Source organism: Protopterus annectens, chromosome 17.part0 (assembly GCF_019279795.1).
Source record: "Protopterus annectens isolate FY-2018-M chromosome 17.part0, PAN1.0, whole genome shotgun sequence".
NCBI classification, from domain to species: Eukaryota; Metazoa; Chordata; order Ceratodontiformes; family Protopteridae; genus Protopterus; species Protopterus annectens.
The window spans coordinates 12,372,841-12,390,918 of NC_056751.1; the positions used below are offsets into that span (position 1 = coordinate 12,372,841).

The window sequence follows — 18,078 nt, forward strand, 5'->3', positions numbered from 1 at the left end:
TGGGAATGGTACTTGCAAAATAATGTTCATGAGGAGGAATGAGGTTTAAGGAAAGGCAGGTTCTGCACATTTTATGTAATGTGGAGCATATGATAATTGTTAAAAAGGAAACATAAGCATATAGTAACTGTTAAAAAGGAAACATGTATATTCCATAAAAATAACAGAAACTACCACTATGTTTTTTTTTATTTCTATTAATACATGGTACCTATGTCATTGTTTAAACAACTGTAATAAAGATGTTTAAAATATATAACATTGTCTAATATCATATGACTTCAGGGTAAGTTTGTAAACTTTGATGGCATGAGCCATCAATAAATCAGGTTTAAGTGACTTCTACAGTTACTGAATGAAAGGTATGCAGTAGCAGTGAAGCTTAAAGAGCTTCATTATTACCTATCATAGATATCAGTTAAAAAAGTCTTAGCACGGAAACGTTCACTGTGGAACCATGAGACACATAAGTGCCTCTATGACTACCACACCATATTTTTGCAGGAGATTATACAAGGACAGACAGAGAAAGAAATACAGCTAAAGCTGAGCTGGTTAGGATTATAAGTGGCTTTGATGAGGTCTTGTGGAAGTTCTGTTCATGAGGACCTGTGGAAGTCCTGGCTCATTTATGCAGCATAATGGTAAGATGGCATAAGGAGTCTGTATGCTACAGATGTCCAAGTGCAGCCATCCATCAAAGTTACCACTTTTCTCATGCTAAATCCACTTCTACCTCTCACGTGGAAGGCTACCACAGGAGGAAAAGAGCATGGTCTAGTTCCCATAGTACCATCACCTTAATACCACCATCTGGCTTCAAAGGAACTGTGGGATGCCATGAACTCAGATACACATGTGGAGTTTGTGCTGGGACAACTGATAGTACATCCTTGCCTATGGAGTTCATGCCTATGGAGCATTCTATCCTCAATGTGTGCTGTGGATTCTGCCTGCAACGTTACCAGAAGTGGATGCCCTGTAGATGAGGATGTAGACAATTGATGCATAGATTGCCTCCAAGTGCCACAGACCTGTCCTTCAGACCACAGTGTTGTGTCTTCTACAGGAGCTGTGTCCATGCATACTTATTGGTAAACACCTATCAGTATTGGCTATCACAATACAATGGAGACACCTACCCATCTCTGACCAGACTCCTAGTCTCCCTACATTTACCTGTTTGTGATTCACACTGTCAACACACACACAAACACACACACACACCAAAAAAAAAAAAAAAACTGTGCATTACACACTGCATGTACTGTTATAAATTAGCATTCTTGAATTGGTGTGTTTATCTCTTCATCAATGCCTTATTTATTTTTATCTTGAATGGAAGCATATTAACAATAAAGTCATGACCAACATTTGCCTACAACAAAGCATGCATTTATTGTTTTTAATGATTATTATTTCCAGATTCTCATGAATGCTGAGAACTATGTTTAACAATGCTTTGTTCCAGGGGTCAGAAATGAGTCACTGTTGTTTCAAGATTGCTTAAAAAATATTGTTTTCTAACGTAGACATAAATGAGCATAATTCAAATGGCACCAGTTATTTATCTCTTGTGAATGATTTACTTTATATTTTCAACATGAAAACATGACTAATTGTGTGTCTGATTTCATTTTATATTTTTAATGCTATTTCTCACCAGGTGTCACCATTCAGTCAACCATCAGAAGTTTTGTGGTTATGTCCCCAAATCACCCCTATGGCTGATGTAAACACCTGCATCACCAAGGGACATTTTATGTTGCCCCTGGCATATGCTTGCTGCCCTGCGCATACTTTTGAGTTCAGTTTCAAGTACATGTTTATTATAGTGCTTAATCAGCTTCACCTAAACACATCACAGAATAAAAACTCAAACAATGTACTATGCATTATGTCATATTGAAAAAATAACCAAAATAAAAAGTAATGAAATACATTTGCAACTGGCAGTTATCTTGGAAAATAACTAATAAAAACAGTTCATTTAAGGAATAGAGCATTATTATCATCATCAACTGCTTTTTCTCATTTTCTTCATAGAGTCAAGGTGTTGTGCCAACTGTCGCCATCTCTGTCTAGTCAATTCCACTGTCCTACTTTCTTCAACACTCTTGCCTGCCTTTTGCAGGTCTTCTCTTACACAATCCATTCACCTCTTTGCTGGAAAGTCTCGTTTCCTCTTGCCTTTTTCATGTCTGTTCCAAATCTTCCTCACCAGATTGTCTTCTGCTTTTCTGTACTTGTGCCCAAACCACTGGAATCTGTTCTCTTTAACATTTTCTGCAATTAGAGCTACTTCAGCTTTTGCTGTTATGTCCTTATTTCTTCATCTGTCCTACCATGTGCATCCTACCATCCATCTCAGGGACTTCATCTCCATCACCTCTAAGTTTATCAACTGTTCTGCCTTCGGCATTCTTCTGTCATACACTACCAAGGACACCCTATGCCAGATGGCTGCAGCCCCTCTGATTCTAGTTTGACTTTCTCATTCAGACTTCCCTTCTCCTCAACCATCCCTCCCAGATACTTGAAGCTGTTAACCTGTTCTACTATTTTTTCAGCTTCTTCTGATTTCTGCCATCTGCTGCCATTGCAACTGCCTTATCTGTACTTGGTTTCATTCCATATGCCTTCAGTTTTGCATTCCATTCCCTTATCCTTTGCTAAAGTTCTTTCTCAGAGTCTGCCTATAATACCACATTGTTTGCATACAGTAACTTTGTAGAACTGTCCTCTCCTAACTGTTTGCTAATGTAGTCCACCACTGTATAAACAGCAATAGACTCAGAGATGAACCCTGATGCACATCCACTCCCAATGAGAATCCCTCTGTGAGAGTAAACACTGTTTGTACTTGATTAATAGGAGCCTTGTACATAGCTTGCACTAATTCTACCAATGTTGCTGGGACTTCAGACCACCACAAGACTGCCAAAATCAGCTTTCTTGGGACCTTGTGCTTTCTCCAAGTTTTGGAATGCCCAGTTGGACTCTGTCCTCATCTCTAGCTTCTTCTCCAGTATCTGTCTCACTGCAAATGCCAAGTCTGTGCTACATCCTGATTTGAATCTGACTTGCTTATCTCCTATCTGTCTAGTACTCTGCATATTCTTTTATCAGTGTGACAGGAGTTTAATACTTCTGTACTACCCACAGTTGTGACTGTCCCCTTTGTTCTTGAACACTGACACTAGTATGCTTATTCTCCACTCATCTGGGATATGCATTCTTTCCCATATTGCTATGAGTACCTTCAGGAGCCATTTCTCCTCTATTTTGTCCAATGTCTTTGTCATATCTGCTGTGACCTCATCTGAGCCTGCTGATTTCTTGACTTCATTTTCCTTAGTGCTGTTCTTACTACTTCTATGGTGGGATCCTGCTTTTCTGTCATTGTAGGCTGTGTCTGGAACTATATAGCTTCTGTGGCGTTTCTTCATTTAGAAGCTGCAAGTATTCCTTCCATCTGCCTTTGATGTCCTGGGGATTAGTGAGCAGGTTGTTGTCAGCATCCCTTATGAATGGTGTTTGACTATCTTCTTTTTCTTTCTGCCTTTGTCTTGCAACCTGATATAGTGTATTCATGCCATCTACTGAGTCACTTTCCGGAAGCTGGTAGAGTGCCTCGGATGCCTTGTTCTTTGCTATTGCAACTCCTCTCAGCCAGTTTGTTAGCCTGCCAGTATTTCTTTCTGGTTTGGTCCATCTTTTCTATCTCCCAAATTTTCCTGCACTAATTCTTTCTTTTGATGACTTCCTGGACTTCTGCATTCATCACCAGCTTTTCTTAATGTACCTTATTTCCATACCTGCCACAGCTGCACATCTGTTCTATAGTCCTCACACATAATGTTTTGAGGTACTGCCATTCTTCTTCAACTCCAACTATTTCCTCTTTTTCCTGAGGTGCTATAACCCTGAGTAATTTCTTGAACTCATGTGCTTTCCCTCTAGTCCACTTCCTGGTCATCAGCCTAGTCTGTGTTGACTTTAGAGTCTTTTCTGACCACTGTCTGCAGCTGATTTGGCAATGAGTAGTTTTATGCTGTGGGCCAACTATTTCACTAGGGATAACTTTGCAATCTTTGATTTTATACCAGTGCTCTTTCCTTACTAGGAGGAAGTCAACCTGAGTTGCTTGTTGGCCACTCTTGCATGTGATCTTGTGACCGTCTTACTCTTGCTGAACCATGTGATGGTCATTATCAAGCCATTTGCTAGACAAGTCCAGAATGGCTTCTCTTTCAGTATTCTTATTGTAGCTAAGTAACAGGTAAAGTTATGTATACATTTGGTAATGTAGTCAGTATTGAGGTAGATAGATAGATAGATAGATAGATAGATAGATAGATAGATAGATAGATAGAGAGAGAGAGATTAGGTGACTGGTTCTTTCAAGCTTTAGGTTGTTCCTTGTCTTCAAGAAATTAGTTTGCCATCAGTAAAGCAAGTTTAACATGCAATGGGAAAATAAAAATAAATTTAATCCAGTGGAATTTATCTGATGATTGGGAATCAGAGTTCATACTTCTCATTGTGACAATACATTTCTTTCAACTATCTATCATAGGAGAGCAAACGAGGAAGCACTGGCAAAATCCCTTTCCAACAGCCTAATACTTCAGAAACAGAAGGAGGCTGAGGAAGCTCAGAGGTCGAGGCTCGCTGAAAGGCAAGCAGTCAAACAAGAGGAGGAGGCCAGAAGGGCAGCAGCTGCAGAACAAGAGCGACTTCAAATGGAATTAAAGGTAAAATAAAACTAATTTAACCATGTGCTTTGCATTAAAAGGTTCACTGAGATTTATATCCACCCAACAAGGATCAGCGTTATGGATACTTTTTTTTTCCTTTTTCCTGTGGATGGACCAGCTTGATTAGAACATTTTAGAATCTTAGTAGCATGGACTTCAATGCTGAATGCAGCGTTAATCAGGTGAAGGCTTCCAAAATATTTTCTTTTTATTTTCTATTTTATTTTATTTTTAGCAAAATGAAATGAATGAAAAGTTTACATAAAGGAAATCCGGGAATCCAACCACACTAAAGAAATATATAGAGAATACACAGTAGAAGATTTAGTTAGTCCTTCTGTTGTACTAACTAAATTTGCTGTGATGCAGTATCCTCACTTTGATGTTGTAAAAAATCCACATTTTCTCTTTTCTAAATGTATTTTTTCAACAAGTCTGTCATGAAGATTAGGCTGAATGCTGCTAAAGCCTTAAAATCATAAGGCTTCCCATGCAGATGCAGTCATTTAACATATGGATTCTCTCATGATTTGCACAATTTGCACAAGAGACCTTATCTGGGACAAAGTCAGTGATGTAAATAGGTTGATACACTGTCAGTTTCTTGCATGCATAGTCCAGGTTATTAGGAGACAGCCTTTAAATGAAATAACTGGGGCCACTATGTGGAGCCTGTTATGCAAATGCTTTCCTTGCTGTCCCCTTTTATGATTTAGCCTATGCACCTTATTCCAGCATGCAGCTTCTGATTACCTGCTACAATGAGTGGTTCAAAAGTTCCATTGAATTAAATGGCTGAAGTTTTATTCACATGTCATTTTCCTTGAGGGTGGCTGATATAACTGTATGTTCATTTGTCAGCTGTGAACATTACTTGAAATATATAACACACACACACACACACACACACACACACACACATATATATATATATATATATATATTTTTATATATATATATATATATATATATATATATATATATATATATATATATAGGTTTACCTTTACATAGCCGAATCACAGTGGTGCGAATGCTTATATGAGCGACTTGTAACCATGAAAGTGAAAACAGCGACAGTTCCTAATGTTCGAAAATCAGCAAATCGAAAAGTAGATTCGCTGATTTTCGAACATTAATGTCGAAAAAAAATGTAATAAGGTTTAAAGCAGGGGGGCAAGCCCCTCTGCACCCCCCATGTGGGGGGATGCACCCCCTATACCCCCATACTTTAATATTCTAACTCTGAGATCGCACTACAGTGGGGAAAGGGATGATTTCCTAATCCCCACTATAGGGCAATCTGCCCCAAAATGCCGAATGTCAATGTACATTCGCTCATTGCACATTTGAACTTTTTTCCGTTCGGCGTTTGCAAACTTCGCAAACTGTTGTTCGGATAACTGGTGATCGCCTTTATGCAATATGCACAAATGAAGGTAAACCATATATATATATATATATATATATATATATATATATATATATATATATATATATATGTATATATATATATATATATATATATATATATATATATACAGTGTGTGTGTCCCAAGGGCATTTTTAAGCCTAGCCAGAGTGTGTCGGCTTTCGCCGCCCCATTGATTAATTAACTGAGCCTCTGTCAAGCAGAGCCAATGAAGTGATCCCAGGGGTGTATTTTCTGTTACCCATCCACTCATCAAGGCTTCTCTTGAAGAGTGTTAGTGAGGGGCTCTGCCTAATGTAGTTAGGAATTTTGTTCCAAAGCATGAGTAGTCTCTGTGACAGGAATCTATCCCTCCAGCATGTTCTATTTATTGTTGTGGCGAGGTTTAGCTCACTAGAGCGCGTGGCTCGCAGTGACTTGGATTTCTTTAGGTGGAGCATGTCCATCAATTCTGAGTTGGACATGGCTTTGTAAGTCAGGCAGAGATCACCTCTGAATAAGCGATATGCCACTGAGTACAGCTGGAGTTTTTTTTCAGTAGGGCTGCATAGGACATATGTTTGAGGCCAGTAATCCTTTTGGTGAGGTTCTTTTGTGGTCTTTCCAGCTGTTGGAATTGTCTTGTGAGGTACATCCCAAATAGGTACATCCCAAATGGGGAATTGTACTCTATGATGGGTCTGATGAGTGACGAGTAGAGGGACACTGTAACCTCTTTATTTCTAGATGCGAACCCCTTAGTAATTAGATGGGCCACATAGAAGGATTTCCTAACTACTTTGGCAATATGATTGTCAAAGGAGATATTAATATCTACCTGGGTCCCCAGATTTCTTATTACCTCTTCTGTATTAAGGGGGCTGCTGCCTATATGGTAATTCGTGGGTATTTTGTTTTTCCCAAACGGGATGACTATGCATTTTTTGGCATTTAGCTTGAGACCGTGACTTTGACACCAGTGTCTGTCTCAGTAAGGCCTTTTTGAAGGATGTCTGTGTCAGCTGAAGAGTCAGTTATGGCTCCCAGTTTGCAGTCATTGGTGAACTTGATTAGCCATAGTCCTCCTGTGCTTGCCTGTACTTCTGAGAAATATATGCCGAACAGTAGGGGTCCCAGAACCTAGCCTTGCAGGACACCACTTGTTACTGGTTTAGATTCGGACCTGGAGCCCGCTATTCTTACTGTGTAAGTTCTGTCTGTAAGACAGTTGGCAACCCATCTTGTGATGTAGGGGTTTATACTGTGAACAAGCACCAACACTTCACTCAGCTCGATGAAGAAATAAATGTAAAAAGCTGTTCTTATTCACTTTAATACCAAAATAAAATAAAATGAAGTGCTTTTCGTTTGGGAAATATCAAGACTTCTTCATATGTAGAGCAAGAACAAAAACAGTCAGCCCAGCAAAAATCCACTCTATATTGATTAATTGCCTGCAAGTGGATCACAGCACTCATTTACAATTGCACTTCACAGTTGCATTGTTTTGCTAACAAGACCAAAATGAACCTAAAAGCTTCAAGACTTTACAAACATCATGACACAATAGAAATTTTTACTTTTGCTAAGAATAAATATAAATATATGTGCATATGTAATAAAACTAACGCCCATCCCTGACCTAATTACTATGCAGTATTATAAAAACATAATCTATACAAAACAAGGTATATAAAAGCATAGTATAAGAAATTGTTAATTCGTGACTTCATTATGGCAATTTCCTAGGTATTTTTACATGCTATTTGGTTGGATGGTTGGTTATTTATTTATTTTATTTTATTGACAAAGTATTAATATGATACAATGAAGACACGAATTAACAATTAACATTTATTTCTTCATCGAGCTGAGTGAAGTGTTGGTGCTTGTTCACAGTGTGTTCTTTTCTTCAGTTTTTCGTTTGTCAGTTCATTTTCTACATAGGAGTTTATGTTCAGGCTGGTGAGTTTTTCTATAATACCCTAGTGAGGAATGGTGTTGAACACCTTGGCGAGATCAAGGTAGGCTGTGTGAACCACCTTACCCTCATCTATGGCCCTGGTGACTGTCTCGAAGAAGTCAACCAGGTTTAGTAGGCATGATCTGCCCTTAACAAAGCTGAACTGGGTCGGGTCAAGTATTTGGAGGTTCCCAATGTCTTTGTTAATGAGTTCCATGATGATGCACTCCATAGCCTTGCAGACCAGGCTAGTCAGGCTTATGGGGTGATAGTTACCAGGGTCAGTTGTGGCCCCTTCTTTGTGGAGTGGAATAACCATTGCTGTGCGCAATTCTATGGGCACGTAGCCTGTGGAGAGGCTGAGGTTGGACAATGTGTTTAGGTGGGGGGGTTAGTTCGTTCTGTAGTTCATGCAAGACGCAGCCTGGGACACCATCTGGCCCCATTGATGCTGTGTTTTTGGCTTTTGAAAGGGCTGTTTTCACCTGTGCTTCTGTGATTTCTGGGACACTACACTTTTCCGGTATTGTTGTGGGCCCTTTTGAAGGTAAGAGGGAGGTGAAGTTTGTACTGAATCTATCTGCCAGGATGTTGGCAATATCAGTAGGTTCAGTATATTTTGTGCTATTTTGCACTAGCTCAGAGCATATCTGTGAGTTGCCACTTAGATTCTTGACATAGCTAAAGAAGGCTTTGTGGTAATGTTTCAAATCCTTGGCTATTTTTCTTTCAAAGTTAGCCTTGGATGATTTTATGAGGGACCTTAGTTTCTTACTGATGCTGATCAGGGATGTCTTTCCTTCTTGGGATTTACTTTTTTTCTGAACTAGTTTCCTCCTTCTGTTGTATAACCTGTTTATGGCAGGGGTCTACCAGACTGGTTTCCTTCTCTTAGGGGAGTGAGTCTTGGTCTCGCTAGGGATGGCATGATCCATGCATCCTTGTAGCTGCTCATAGAGTGCAGATGTTCATCGTGTTTCACTGCTGCAGTCATTACACTTGGGTTATCCTGCTGGCAGGCTACCCACAGTCGGCCTGAATTCCAAAGTCCTGGTTCGGCGTCGGTTGCTGTTGCCTCTTCCCTGACATCAGTGCACCAGGGGTATAAAAGATGCAGCTGACGCCATTTTCTCCGGTCTTTCTTGCCGTGCGGTGCTCGAAGCAAAAGCAGTTCGCAAGTGCCGGTCGGCCGACTCCTGAGATTTTCGAAATCGAATTTCAGATCCGAAGTCTTCAATAAAGCTAAGTACCCCATTGGGGAAACTTTTTTCTTGCTCCAGACTGATGTCAGAAAAAGTTAACAATTGCATTTCTTGTGGGAAGCAAATACCTCATAAGGATTTCCACTCTTACTGTATTCCTTGCCTAGGCCCTGACCACGACGTTGCTAGTTGTTGGTTTTGTGCTAGATTTAACCAACGCACTATTAAGCATCAGTACGCTTTTGCTTTTCATTATTTTGGCAGAAGGTTTAACTACATAATGTCATCAGAACAACCGACAATTGGAATTCATAAAAAACGTAAGGATAAAGACAAGGACAAGCATCCGAGGTCCAAAACCGATGACGAAGCCTCTTCTAGTTCAGTCGCCGGTTCGCCGGTGCTCAGTGAGGTGCTTTCACAGCCCCTGACTGCCGCTAGCTCAGAGCCACAGGCCGCCTCCGACTCCCACGTGAAGACAGCTAGGCCTCTGGATACTCAAGGTATTGGCCCTTTGGAAATTAATCCCTCAGATATGTCCGGAGCCGCTGAGCAGGCATCGGCTTCTGAGGGTGTGTTCAGACCTACACAACTTTATATAAAGCCTACTTCAGCATCCAAGACAAAGTCTAAAACAGTTTTAAAGACAAGGAAAACAGTACAGCATTCTCCAGGACAGACTTCTATGCCTAAGAAACAGATGCTCAAAATGGCCGAAGACCTAATTACTTTGATCAGGGGTTCCCATCCCCCTCCTGATAAGAGTCCTAGGCAAGACACTGAATATGATTCCTCTGATCAGGTTTCCATTTCCTCTGATTCCTCTTCTGATCAGGGATATTATGTTCCTCCCTATGAGGATTCTGATGCTGAATATTCTATTCCTTCAGCTTCTCCTCCTAAGGACTATTAATTTGGGGAAACCCTGCATACCATGAGGGAGCATTTCCATTGGGAGAGCCAGGATTATTCCGATTCTAAGAAAAGACTTAGAGACTTTCTTTTACTTCCTCAGCACAGACATCTTGCAATTCCCCCTGTTCTAGACATAGTAGATGATGTTTTTTCAGAGTCCAGCCTGTCTCCAGACTCTATACCTCCTGCCCCTGTTAAGCCAGACAGATACTACAGGGTCCCAGACTCCCATAAATTTCTTTACAAAAACCCTGCTGCTGACCCAGAAACTATCTCACAGGGTCCCAAAGGAGTCAAGGCTGCTTCTGCCAAAAAACATGTTCCCTCAGATAGATATTCTAGGGCTTTGGACAGATGGGGGAAAAAAATTTACACTTCTGCTACCTTGGCTGTAAGGGCTTTAAATTGTCAATTTCATATGCTCAAATATCAGCAATACTTAATGTCTTTGCTAAAATAAAAAATGTTGACAAATTCTGAATGTTCTGAGAACAAAGATTTGCAGGATTTATTGCATGCAGCTGAACAAGTGGGAAAACATACTTTGCAATGTGGCTATGATTCACTGGAGGCCTCGTGCAGGGCCGCTGTTACAGGTTCTGTTATTAGAAGGCATGCTTGGTTAAAGGAACAGAATCTGCCTGATCATGTTAAACCAAAATTATTGGATGCTCCATTACAGCATGATACTTTGTTTGGTGTTAAGGCAGAAGAGGTGTTGAAGAAAATGGAGGATAAGGCAAAATCTATGCAGACAGTAAAGGATTTCTTACAGGTACAGCCACCCAGATTTGGTAGGAACTGGCCCTCTAAGAATTGGTCCTTTCCAGTCTCAGACAGACCGCAAAGAGGCAGATTCAGATTCCCTAGAGGCAGGCAACAGCCCCAGGGCTCATACAGGCCCGAACAATGGGGTGCTTCTACCTCCAAAAGCAGAGAAGACAAATCACAGCCTTATAGAAAACAGTCCCAATGACTTCCTTCTGCCAATGCCAAGCACTTACTTTTTTGCAGCACCCTTAGGGGGAAAGCTAGTACTTTTTTCACAAAACTGGCACAAGATCACCCAGGACAAATGGGTCTTAAATATAGTCTCTCAGGGCTACAGGTTCCACTTTCACACCCTTCCAAAGGCAAAAGGTATGCCAGACCTGCCACGCAATCAATGGCAAGAGGCACAAAAACAAGTTTCATCTCTCATGGACATGGAGGCTATTCAGCCAGTGCCACAACAAGAGCAGGGACAAGAATTTTACTCAAGACTTTTCTTAGTACCAAGAAAGGACAAAGCCTGGAGACCAATTCTGGACCTGTCTATTCTAAATACTTTTCTAGACGTCCCAAAATTCAAAATGTTGACTCTACAGCAGCTTCTGCCCATGCTGGACAAGAAGGCTTGGCTTGTAACTTTGGACCTCAAAGAGGCATACCTGCATGTCCCAATCAGACAATCTTGCAGAAGATACTTCAGATTCATAGCTGGCTCAATGCACTACCAATTCTCTGCACTACCCTTTGGCTTATCTACTGTGCCCAGGATCTTCACAAAATGCCTGGCACCAGTAATTGCATTTTGCAGACAAAGAGGAATTCAAATATACCCCTACTTGGATGACTGACTTATTCAAGCAAAGGGCAAAGATATTCTACTACAGCATCTGGCATTTGTAAAAAGATTACTAATTTGCCTAGGATACACAGTAAACGAAAAGAAACCAAAACTAGTGCCCTCTCAAGAGATAATATTCCTGGGTGCAAGTTTAAATACAACTTTCCAGATGGCTTATCTCAAGCCAGACAAACAAAAGCATCTGGCGTTTTACTTCAAAGACATGGCAACAAAGACCCAGTTATCTGCAAGAAAAATTCTGCAGGCTCTGGGCTACGTGACATCCTGCATTCTACTAATTCCATATGCAAGACTGCATATGAGGAAACTACAATGGTATCTAAAAAGTGTTTGGTCTCAACATTGCCACAGCCTGAAAACAGTAATTACCCTCATTCCTTGCCTGGAACAGGAATTTCAATGGTGGGCACAGGCCTGTCACCACAACAAGAGACAGCCATTCACCTTACCCACTGCCAGGCAGACACTAACAACAGATGCATCAGATTATGTCTGGGTGGCGCACATGGCAAGAAAATGTATTCAGGGCACATGGCCCACAAACCAAATGTATTTTCATGTCAATCAAAAACAGATGCCCTAACAGCCTTCAAGGACCTACTTCATCCAGGACAACTACTGATAAAGATGGGCAATACTACAGTCATGTGGTACATAAACAAGCAAGGGGGGCACACATTCCTACCCCCTCTGCAGGCAAGCCATGACTTTGTGGAACACAGCATTGACTTATCAAGTACATCTGCAAGCACAATTCCTGCCAGGAAAGATAAATACTTTGGCAAACGAACTAAGCAGAAACCTCATGGATCCTCATGAGTTGAAACTAGATCCACAAATTTTCAACATGATAACAGGGAAATGGGGATGCCCAGACATAGATCTATTCGCCTCCCCTCACAACTACCAGCTACAGAGATTCTGCACTCAGACTTATCACAAGCAAGCATGGAAAGTGGACACCCTTTCATTCAGCTGGAAAGCCCTTACAGTATATGCCTTTCCTCCTCTGCCTCTCCTCTCCAAGATACTCGTAAAGGTCAGACAAGAAAAGCCAAAAATGATACTGATTGCCATAGACTGGCCACGCCAGCACTGGTACCCAATCCTAAAGAGCTTGTCTCAAGGCCCAGCATGGACATTGCCTCTAATACCTCATTTGCTGACCCAACAGAACAATCAGATCCTGCACAGCCAACTCAGAACCCTAAATCTGGCTGCATGGCGGATAATGTAATCATTCAGAACACACCTCTCTCTAAAGCAGTTATGGATGTTATTTTGGAGGCCAGGAGGACCAGCACCAGAAAATCTTATGCAGAAAAATGGAAGAGATTCTGTGCTTGGAACCAAGCCAGGGAATTGACTCGCATGTACCAAATATTCCTCAGATTTTGCAATACCTAACTGAGAAGCTGGACAAGGCCTATCCTTCTCATCAATTAAGATCCATGCCTCTGCCATTTCAGCTCATTACAATACGGACCCACCTATTTTTTCTCATCCACTGCTAAGACAATTTCTCAGAGGGGCCAAAAACATAAGACCTCCAAGGAGAGCTCCAATACCTGCATGGGACCTCAATTTTGTCTTGGAAAAACTCACACTGCCTCCTTTTGAGCCTGCCAGTACAGCAGAGATAAAATACTTGTCATGGAAAACCGCTCTTCTCCTAGCATAACTTCAGCAAGAAGAGTCTCAGAATTACAGGCACTAATGGCTATGGAACCTTTTATTATTTTCCATCGGACAGGGTTTCTCTAAGGACAAACCGGACATTTATGCCTAAAGGTAGTGTCCAGTGTGGCTCTTAACCAAACCATACATTTGCCTACCTTTTATCCAAACCCACAGAATAAGGGGGAGAAACTTCTGCATACTTTGGACATACACAGACAGCTACGTTTTTACTTGGACAAGACTAAAGCCTTCAGAAAGAATGAGCAACTTTTAGTGGCATATGCTGCAGGTTCACAAGGAAAAGCCATTTCAAAGCAGACTATTTCAAAATGGATAGGCTACTGCATTTGTTTCTGCTATTCACAACATGGCAAATCAGTGCCCAAGGGCATTAGGCCACATTCTACCAGAGCAGCAGCCACTTCAGCAGCCTTCCTCAGAGGAGTACTAACCAAGGACATTTTGGAGGCTGCAAATGGACTTCAGTGCACACTTTTACAAAGCACTACCATTTACCTCTCTACTCTAAATCCAGAGCAGGCTTTGCCACTGCAGTTCTGCAGAGTCTGATAGCCACTCCAAACTCTATTTAGGCCCAGCCACCCAACCTCAGTTTAGGATTCAACCCAAGTGTAATGACTGCAACAGTGAAACATGATGAACATAGTGCAGTTGTGTAGCCACCATAAATGTAGATGTTCGAGTGTATTCACTTTTACAGTCCAGGTTACCCTCCCAACATCCCCCTTTCTCTTTGCTGGCACTTATCTGTACCTCTCTATTCTATAAAACCTATGTGGTGTATTTGCTTGTAGATGAAGGTTATGTGTATGCTTTTTTATGATCATAATTTTTACAGCCTACCCTTTTGGGGGCACCTGACATCTGGGGCAAGAAAAACTGAAGAAAATGGCATTGGCTCCATCTTTTATATCCCTGGCGCACTGACGTCAGGGAAGAGGCGACAGCAACCGACGCTGGACCAGGACTTTGGAATTCAGGCTGACTGTGGGTAGCCTGCCAGCAGAATAACCCAAGTGTAATGACTGTAACAGTGAACATCTACATTTATGGTAGGTACACAACTGTACTTTGTAAAGGATTCTGCATCTTGGGCAGTGTTATCCTTTAGCGTGGGGGCTGTGAAACTTACCAGCTCTGCCTTAAGTAAGGTGAAGTTTGCTTTAGAAAAGTTTTTCACTGTGGTTTCCTTGGTTGGGGGTGGTGGTGGGGTGTGGTCATCCAGGGTGATTAGTTTATGGTTTGATCTAACCAGTGATGGGTTGACCTCCGGTATGGAACACCTGTCGCCCATGTTGGTGATGACCCGGTCCAATATGTTGTGGCCTGTGGTAGCGGAGTTTACCAGCTGATCCAGGGCATTTGAGTTGATAAATTCCAGGAAGCGCTGAGCCTGGGAGTTTGTACTCAAGTACTTTTTCCAGTTAATGGCAGGGTAATTGAAATTGCCCATTATCAGGGTGTTCGGTAAGACTTTCATGTTTTCCAGTGTCTCCAGAAAGGTGGAGTGGTGGTCCTGGGTCACGGAGGGTGATCTGTAGCAGGCCACAATTTGCATTGCAGATTTGCCTGATGTTAGTTGCACATGGATGATCTCAGAGGTATCATGCTGCACCACTAACCTGGAGGTGTGAGTACCCTTGATGAATATGGATGCACCCTCTCCTTTTGTGTTTCGGTCTGTGTTCTGTGGCCGAAATATGTGGTATGAGTAGTAGCCCAGTAGAGCTGGAGTGCTTTCTGGAGCCTTGAACCAGGTTTCAGTTACTGCACAGATGTTGACATTCTCCATACTTAGCAGTGCTTCGAGCGCATGCATTGTGAGATTTAAACTCCTGGCGTTGAGTAGCATAACCCTCATTTTTTTTACTTGTGCTGTTTACAGTGGTGGGTTTGAATTTTGAGCCTTGCCTAAAAAAGGCACTATAGGGGCAGCAAGAGCCTTGGACAGTATTCGAAAGCCAAGGGGTGACAGGTGCAAGCCATCTCTTGCGAAGCAACGTGGCTTGTCAAGCATGTCATCCCAGGCTGATAGACACTGGATCCCCTTTGAATGACACTAGAAGCTTAGCCAGTTGTTGAAATTGATCATTTTGTCTTTATACTGAGGTATCATTCTTGGTGAGGGCAGGATGCTACTCAGGGTCAGGGTCATGCCCACCTGGGCTACATGATAAGAGAGCTCTTCCATGTCTTTTTCCATGTAGTCCAGGGAGGTACATCTCAGGTCATTCACACCAACATGAACAATGATAGAGTCATATTTGAACCTGTTCTGGAGTGACCTGAGTGTTTGTGTTATGTGGCAGATTCTGGCCCCCGATAGGCAGCTAACAGTAACCTTCTCCTTGTCCAGTCTAGTGAGTGGGGCGTCAGTGTGCCCGACTAGTGAGTCACCTATTACTAGTGTGTTGGGTATGTTATTTCGTCTTAAGGGTTGTGATTGTGCGGCACATTGATTTTGTGTTTTATGTGTTGTTTGGTTTGTGATGGGAGGTGCAGGTTTTGTGGGTGTCTGCTTTGGAGCTCTCTGATGCTTTTGCAGGTTTTTATTTAGAGCCTCAGAGTATGATTTTGTGTATTTATGTGTATTTTTTGCCAGTGCTGGTTTAGTATGTCTATGTGAGGCTGGAGGTGTGGTGCAAGTGTTAACCTTCTCCTCATGACTGTCTGTTCCAGTCTTGGGTGGAGAGACCTTAGCCTCCAGTTTGGCTGTATAATTCCATCTCTCACATATGTGTTTTGTGGTAGAAGGAGAGGGCTGTCTGTGTACATGAGGCAGTTTTAACATTGCTCAGGATACCCAGATTCACCAGCTGGACTGGAGAGTACACCTGAAGTTGCCCTTTCGTCATGCCTGAATAGTAGTGTGAGCTGCTTAGTCACTTGGTTGTTGAGGGGTGGATAAAGAGCCTTGCCCTGCTGGGCAGTCAAGTGTCGGGGTATATTAGTGCTTGCTGTTAGGTCTGAGCAAGTGTGGGACTGTAGGATGCTTTTTGACTGCTTATGTTGAGAGTTAGACTAGTTTCAAGTGAAAAACTGAAGAGGAGACTTAGTGGAGCCATGAATAATTTAACCCTAGCTAACTGGTGCTGCCCGATGCACAAAACCGTGCAAACACAGTTTTTAAACTACTAACTTCTGGGCTGGAACCACTCCTCCAGTGACAGCTGACTGCTCAAAGTTCCCCTCTCTCACAGGTGAATAGAGGAAACTTCCCTCTATCCAAGTAAGGTATGGGCAACTCAGAAACTTGTAACACAGCCCTGAATTCAGCACTAGCCTGAAAACTGGACTATACTAGCTTAGAAAGGTGGGAAACAAGAATTTTTTTTTGAAAAGATAAGGCAAAAACAGTAAAAAGTACACTTAAAACAGTTTTAAACGACTACAAGCGATCAGAGAAGGCTATCACACTTTAGTGTGTAGCCTACAACAGTTAAACAATTTATTTAAACAAAAAAAAACTTTTTAAAAGTGCAGGCAGTCAAATAAGTACAATATGTGAAAAAAAACAAGCTTTTAAATCACAATAAGTGCTGGAAAAGTCAGTGTTTAGGGGGAAAACAGTTAAGTACAGCAAGAAAATACAGAAAACTGATACTCAATCACTCCAAAGTCTCTCTTTTAAGCTAGAAGGCTTGTATCAGTTTAAGGCTTTTTAGTGCTTTCCAGTAGGTTAGTTACAGGAAAGATGGGAAACAAGCGCAGATGTGGTCTTTTAAACCAGAAAGTTGAAAGAGATGGACAATAATTAGATGGACAGTAATGCGAATAGTGCACTCTGCTAATGCGTCCGTCTCAAGTGTCATAACATAGTTAGGTAGGGGTTTGAATCCTGCAAATGCTCAGTGTGAGTGGGGTTGGTGTGTGTGCAAGTCTGTGTGAAGGAAATGTCCCTTTAGTTATGGCTAGGCTTGTATAGGCCCTAGGGCTGATAGCCTAGTACCAACCTATGAACAACTTCCCGAATGATCAATAAACTACAATTCCTGGGCAAAGAACCACTCCTGTTGTGGTAGACAGGCTACCTAGCACGTACCACTCCCACTGGTAAGCTAGAAGGCTGCACTCCAACACAAAGGCTTGGGGGGCTCAGAAGCTTACAAACAGTTCTGGATAAAATCTGTACCTGGACTAGACTAGTTACAGGAAAAGTGGGGATCAAGAGCAAACATGGGCTTTAAAACCAGAAAGTTGAGAGAGATGGAAAAAACTGCCCAAACGGCCAATAAACTACAATTTCTGGGCCAGAACCACTCCTCTTGTGGTAGATAGGCTACCTAGTGCTTACCACTCCCACTGATAAGCTAGAAGGCTTCCCTCCAACACAGAAAGGCTTGCTGGGCTCAAAAGCTTACCAACAGTCCTGGATACAGCAACTCTGTATCTGGACTAGGCTAGTAATGAGAAAGGTGGGAAACAGTGCAAATGCGGCTTTTAAACCAGAAAGTTGAAAGAAATGGGAAAAACCTGCCCAGACGGCCAGTAGCTAC

The 18,078-nt window shown here is 41.8% G+C and overlaps 1 protein-coding gene across 1 annotated transcript in view; it reads left to right on the plus strand.

Annotated features, from left to right (window-relative positions):
- The window catches only part of SH2D4A (SH2 domain containing 4A), an 886,351-nt gene that overhangs the window by 469,180 nt on the left and 399,093 nt on the right, over positions 1-18,078 (plus strand). Inside the window, exon 4 of the mRNA XM_044059754.1 lies at positions 4,580-4,757. Coding sequence (XP_043915689.1) covers positions 4,580-4,757 — 178 coding nt within the window. The remainder of the gene's footprint in view (positions 1-4,579; positions 4,758-18,078) is intronic.